Here is a 6838-nt window from a genome sequence, read left to right as displayed (position 1 = left end):
TACAACTGATTATCACAAAGTGCCATTGGAAAATAAATCCTTTTTTCATTTTCAAGGGAGAAATATACTATTTTTTATTATCTTTCTAGAAAGAACTGAAATAATGTCAAACTTTAAACTTGTGCTTGGATTTCACAAATGATATATTTATTTATTTACATTCCAGTAGAATGTGGAGGCTCCCAGCTGAAACCAGGATTCTATTATTTTCATCTACATTCTAGTACAGTTTACAAGACTATCTTTGTTTTTTTCTCTTAGGAGGTTTTTATTTAAATGGATAAAGTCAATGCAAAAGGGTTCAAAGATAAACAGTCAGAATAAAGCAGTACTTCATAGTTTTTTTGCTAGTTGCCATGACTTTTGCTGTGGTTGAATTTGTTTTTACCATTAATCTTACTGGCTTCAGCTTTTGGCTTTCTTTTTTTCCTTGCTTAATATACTTGAACTAAATCAGCACACAGTTTTAGGAGTGGCTCTATCTTCCATTTCTGGGTGGATCTTTATTGCATCTCATCTTTTCCTCCCTTGAGAGTGTTGCTTTGGTACCTGTTGAAGCCATTTGTATGTCTGACCCATATTGAGTGTCTAATATTATTTATTTAGACTTTTTTTTTTAGTATTCTTGTCAGCATATCTGACATAATTTGAAATGCTTTTTTCTTGTATTTTATAATGTTCATATTTTATGATCAGAAAATATTTCCAGAAGGAAAGAATTTTCTAATATGCACTGATGTACTACATCAGCACATACACAGGTTGCAATGTCCCATCAGCAAAGTTTGCCCAGGGCTGTCTTTAGCTGAAAAAATTTGAGAGACTACAAGATTACAGAGGAAAAACAAAAGCAACAATTTTACAGGATGAACTAGGGACATAAAAATTGTTCTCTTCAAGCATCAAAAGCAGAAAAAATGCACTTTTAAGTAACACTTCCACATTGCCTTGACTAGAATGACAATACAATTAGCAGAGGTATGTTCCACTTCAGTTAGTTCAAAGATTTCATTAACAGAATTAAAATGTCACATGGCAAACTTTTCTTTTTGTTTCTCTCTCTCTCTCTCTTAAAAAAAAAATTAAAAATAATTAATTGGTAACACAGAATTTGCCCAGCACAGCAGGAACCATACATTTCTGTTCTGCTTTTGTATATAAATTAAGTAGGTGTTTGTGTATAAAGACTGTCCCAAGTGATTAGTTTAGTTTCCCAAGCTGCAACTGTCTACAGTCATCTAAAATAAGTTAGATGAAATTTTACTCCTTTTTTCTTTTTTCTTTTTTTTTTACTCTCTAGGATATAGATACATTTGAACTCCTTTGGTGATTAAAAAACCCCTACCAAAACAAAACAAAACAAAGCAAAACCCCTCCAAACACCCAAGATAAAGTATTGGGCATTTTCAGAATAAAAAGTACATTTTACTTGTGATATTTCCACTAGAATTTAAATATACTGAGGGGAAAAACAACTGGCAAAAGTCTTAGAAAGCTGAAAAATTAAATCAATTTATTAATGTGAATTACAAGGTTTGTGTGATCCCCTATGTACTTTGTCCAACTTCTCAATTAACAATCAAAAATAAAATCTTCATGGAATTGAGCATAACTCTGAATTTAATGTGGTTTTTAACTAAAGAGATTTAGCTGGTTTTTGTGCATCACTGCAATGAAATTGGCAGTGAAGTGCCACTGGGTTTGTCTGCAATATGCAGCCTGAGTGAGGTTACGAGCTCTTGCAGTGCATTGAACAGAACGTGCTCTGGGGTTGGGCTCCTACTATGGGGTTACTGATTCCCTAGTATATAGGAAAAAAACCCTAGCCTTACTTTTTTGTGTAAATGCATATATAATATATATCTATATATATATATTTATATACATGCCTACTTGTATCTCTATATGCCAGTGTGTATGTGCGAGTTTCTTTAGAGGTAAGCCCATAATTTTACAGACAGCTAAGAACACAAACCCTTGAAACTGGAGAGTTTATACTCGATGGACTGAGCATAAGCAGCAAAGTCTTATACTGAAAATGTGTGTTAGATAAAAGGTATAGTATTAGCCCAGATTTCTATTAAATCACTAAAGAAAAATAAGGAACTCAGCATTGGCTTGAGAACCTCTAATCTGTGAGAAAAATCTTAAGGAATATTGTTATTTGATAACCCCTTACAGCAAAAGCAGAAAATTTAATGAAAGGGAGAGCCCAGTTTAAGTCATCTGGGTCACTGTTAAATGGCCTAATTTGTATGAAAGCAATGATGAGTGGGTCTATAAGTAGCAGACCTTAAGGTGACAACAGTGGGGCCTGTAGCAGAACATGAAGCAAGACAGCTAAAACAGGATCTGGGGAAAGTTCTGATGCTGAAATTCAAAGCAATCCATGGTTTCGGGCAGTGAAAGCCTCTCAGTGTTGTATGTCACACTGCGTGGCCATGCTCACAGGCTCCTGACTGAGCAGGGATGGGAAGAGGTTTCTCTGCTTGTGGGCTTTATGTAGTAGGTGCACACAACGCCCAGCTGGACCTGCTATAAGTGCACAACATGGACAGGAAAGGCAGGACTGACATGCCTAGAAACGCAATGATTTTTTCTCCTATGCACCCAATATATTTACCCCCCTTGTCCAAGGGCCTTTCACCATTGTGTGAGTAGTCATGATCTCATGAAGGAGGGCACAGTGAGGGGTGGCAGGGAGCATGCTGCTGCCTCTGGCTCTGCAGCACATCTTTGGTTTCAGATGCCTGAGGACGGGAGTAAAACTTCTTATAGCAAGCTACAGACTAGACAAATTGTCCCAGATTTAGGCCATTGATTGAGTGTAATCCTGACTGAAGATGTGTATTTGTGTATGTACAGATATTGAATGTGTGGATTTGTGTAGGCTGGGTGGAGGGAGAAATATACAGAAATGTAATTGTTTCTAACTGTTTGTACAAAATAGTATGATTAACACCAAAGTTTGCATGCTCTTATACTGTAATGATTGTCATTTTAAAACTAGCTTTTTGCCTTCGAGCTATCGGGGTAAAGACCTACGGGAAAACTACTGTCGAAACCCCCGAGGGGAAGAGGGAGGGCCATGGTGTTTCACCACCAGCCCAGAGACGCGCCATGAAGTCTGCGACATCCCCCTCTGTTCACAAGGTAACCCAGCGCAGCTCACGTGGGAAGTTGCCTTTTCTCTGTGACAAGAGGTACGCAGAACTTCCAGTAGTTTCAGTGACACTTGCTCATGGACTTTGAAAAAGAATAGGCAATTTCTCAGCAAGAATAACTTACGTAGCTAGAAGAGCAGTTATTAGAGAAAAAGGAGATCTTGTTATGTTCCAGTGCTCTGAAAAACTTGAACAAGGTTTCAGGCTCAGCAGCCTGTTTTCAGATCATAGAGGAGCTGGAACAATTAAGTTGGCCTGATCACACAAATGTGACCTTTTTTTTCACTCATCTAGTCTATAGTGACACCATTAACAATTTCAGTATTGCTATGTGATAAAATCATCAAGTGCAATTTCATGGTAAAATCAACTTCTTGTCTTCTTTTTGATGAAAATATAGATACGAAATTACAAGATAAAAGCTCAATCTAAGCATGCATTTTGTTTTTCAAATCAATACTGTAAATAAGTAAAACTTTTTAGAAATCAAATCTCATTTGACTTTCAAGTAACAGAATTCAAAAGACACTTCATGTGCACAACTGCATTAGTTGACTTTTAAGTTCTGTTAACCTCCACACTAAGCTCTTATATCTTGCTAATCAGCCAATTCAGTTCCAGTCAATCAACCCATTTAAATTCTCAAGATAGGTTGCCTTTAATTTTCCTCCTAATGTGTCATGTGCAATAGCTACACAGTGGTGGGGGAAGAAAAGGGAGAGGGAGGAAGGGAAGAAGAGAGGAAGAGAATGATTTACAAGGAGCTTGAAAATCTATTAAAAGCTAACATTTAAAGATCAGTTTAAGTGAGCTTCAAATGGGATGAGACCTGGAGCTTACTGAAGGGTGAAGAGTTTGGTAGCGGATGTTTTGACTGAAGAGTGAGATCTGTAATTGCATAAATTAGTATTTACTAAGTGATCCTTCATTACAATTACTCTAATTAGATGCCGCTTGAGAAATGTGCCTATAGTTTATTATGGCAAATTTATTTTATATTTTAAGACTTCTTTCTCATTCAAGTTATGAAGTATATTTTGTTCAACAGTGATTTCAAATCGCTTCGGTAGCTTTTGCCCACTCTCCCTCCACCCCCCACTTTCCCAAACAAGGGCTGAAAATGTATCATAGTCTATGCTGCCAAAAAGAATTAGTATCGAAAAGAAACAGTATCATATGTAGCTGAAAGTGCTGGGAATTTAAAGAGACAGACTATTGCATTGAAATTGCGATTCAGCCATTATTCTGTACTTAAACTTGTGCTGTAATTATGTTCTGACTTAGACTTATTTAGAGTAATGGATGTTACTTAATCAGAAAATACTACCTCTAAAATATACTCCTTCCTTAGATAAGTGTCTCTCTGTTACTAACTATAGGTAAGGTTAAAAATCTGCTATGAACAGGAGTGCCTTTAGCAGCTTACACCTACCTGCCTTGAAACCATAAGTTCTGTATAAAGTGATACTAATTTTAAGCATCCAGATTAGATCTAAGAAAGAGAAGCAATCCTATTCTAAAGGACATTTCCCATACCAACCTAGCTAAAATATATAACTTTTTTACATATCTTGATGTTGTTTTCAATTTATAACAGCAGGGATATAATTTATTTTTTTATTTTTTTTGTGTGTGTGCTATTAGTCTTCATCATAATAAATTATTAGTACTTTTTTTTTTGTCCTAGTTGAATGCATGACCTGCAATGGAGAGAGTTACAGAGGCCCAATGGATCACACTGAGTCAGGCAAGGAGTGTCAGCGCTGGGATCTTCAGAGACCACACAAGCACAAATTTCGTCCAGAGAGGTAACCCCTTCTCTCCCTCAAGTAAATCCATGTGGTTATAATTTTAAAATTACACACATTCTGGAACCAGTTGGGCAAAATCAGCATTAGCTGAACTGTAATTTATGGAGTTCACAAGATTCAGTTGCTTGGGCTTCTGGCCCATGGTGTGTGCAGGTTGGCTACAGTCATGATGGAGATGCAGGATAAGGGTAAAATTCACCCTACTGCAAAGGGTCATCTTTAATACACCCTTTTGGAAGGTTTTCATGTGGGGATTTAGGCCACACAAGAAGGCCTTTACATTTCTCTTAAGCTGAACTAATGTTTCATTTTAATTCTACTTTGGATTTTGGATTAAATTGTTTTATAAAGTGAAATTAATAAACTTAAACTGCCGGAGGAAGACTGCAAGAATCAACAGTCTCAGAATGATTGAGACCTTCCACTGAAAATATCTTTATATATGTTAAAGTGTTCCACCAAATAAAGCATCATTTTTATACTCAGAAATACAGTTACTAGTAGCTTTTAGAAAACCTGATTATTCGGCAAAACATTAAGGATCTGTAGTTTTGGAGTTTTTGTGATACAACCTCTTTTTTCCTCTTGGCTCAGGTGATCTGCTTCATGAATAATAGCAGGCTCTCCTATAGTTATGCTACAACAGATATTTTGTATTAGGAAACTGAGACTAAGAATAATCTGTTTCTGAGTTTTGCCATGCACTTGCTGTGCTTTTTAGAATAAGTCACAGAAAGAATTTTGTTTCTTGGGAGTGAAACAGTTACAGAATTTCTGGACGTACAATAATAATTCTACTGTCAGGAGGAATTTTCATTTTTCCATTAGTTTTGGATTGTTTGCAGAATGACTTTTCAGATTAACTGCAGTCTCATGAACCATCATCTTCCTTGAAAGTTTTCCTTCAGAAAACGCCATCTTGAGAGTTTTCAGATTGTAATAAAAATGCTTTTTTATTAAAATGCATGCCATCCAGATTGAGCTGATTTGCATGTTCTTTCAGAAGAGTATCTGAGGTCCACTACATTTCTAATGCACTCTTGTTATTAACTTCATGGAATGGCCACTAAAGCAGTGTCAATTTTATTTTGATTATACTAGCTTTTATAAGTGTTTTGGGTTTTGGTTTGTTTGAGGTTTTTTTTTATTCGTTATTTAAGTTGAAAATAAGAGAGGAGGTTTGGAACAAATGAACCATTTAACTACAGCAATCTCTAGATGGGCTTGTACTATACCATCTAGAAGTAATATGAGTAACCTGGAAATCAGGAAGGACTAGCTGGACAAATTTAAACTTATTTTCATTTATGGATTCACCAGCTGCAATAGCGAAGAAAGAGAGATAAAACTAGTAGCCTTTTCAAACTCTTCAGTCTACTTGCTGCTGGAAAATGCTTTCGGCTCAGGGTGAATACATCTCACTTTTTCTTTTTGTCACCTAAATGAATTGTTCCACATTTGTTCCCTTCAGAGGTCACTTACTGAAGAGAATTGATAATACCTGTTTACTTATATGTTATCAAAGCCAGCAGTAGCAATCCCCTAAACAACTTCTGCATGACCTGTTTTTAGCTATTTGTTGATGCAAAACTGTATTCTGAAGCTCCAGTTCTCTGGTGTACTTATTAGCAGGAGCCTCAGTATGGAAGGAAGACCATTGAGAGCAACAACGTACATAGGCATAGAGGATCACAGAGGAGCGACAGTCTTCTCCTCTTCTACTCATATTTTCTGCTCAAAATCAAATATGCTGTGAAAATAGGTACTTACTGCATGGAGGAATAACTTCAGGTATTCTTTTATTGAAATATTCTGGTTTTTATCTCCTGGTTAACTGGGGAAGTCCTCCTGGCTAACTGGGGA

General features: G+C 36.4%; 1 protein-coding gene across 1 annotated transcript in view; it reads left to right on the top strand.

Annotated features, from left to right (window-relative positions):
• LOC104536674 (hepatocyte growth factor-like) overlaps positions 1 to 4976 on the top strand; it is a 23462-nt gene extending 18486 nt beyond the window's left edge. Inside the window, exons 5-6 of the mRNA XM_010179370.1 lie at positions 3011 to 3153; positions 4852 to 4976. Coding sequence (XP_010177672.1) covers positions 3011 to 3153; positions 4852 to 4976 — 268 coding nt within the window. The remainder of the gene's footprint in view (positions 1 to 3010; positions 3154 to 4851) is intronic.
• The last annotated feature ends 1862 nt before the right edge of the window (positions 4977 to 6838 follow it).

Source organism: Mesitornis unicolor, unplaced genomic scaffold (genome assembly GCF_000695765.1).
Source record: "Mesitornis unicolor isolate BGI_N332 unplaced genomic scaffold, ASM69576v1 scaffold602, whole genome shotgun sequence".
NCBI lineage: Eukaryota > Metazoa > Chordata > Aves > Mesitornithiformes > Mesitornithidae > Mesitornis > Mesitornis unicolor.
This window is presented reverse-complemented; position numbering and strand designations above follow the sequence as displayed.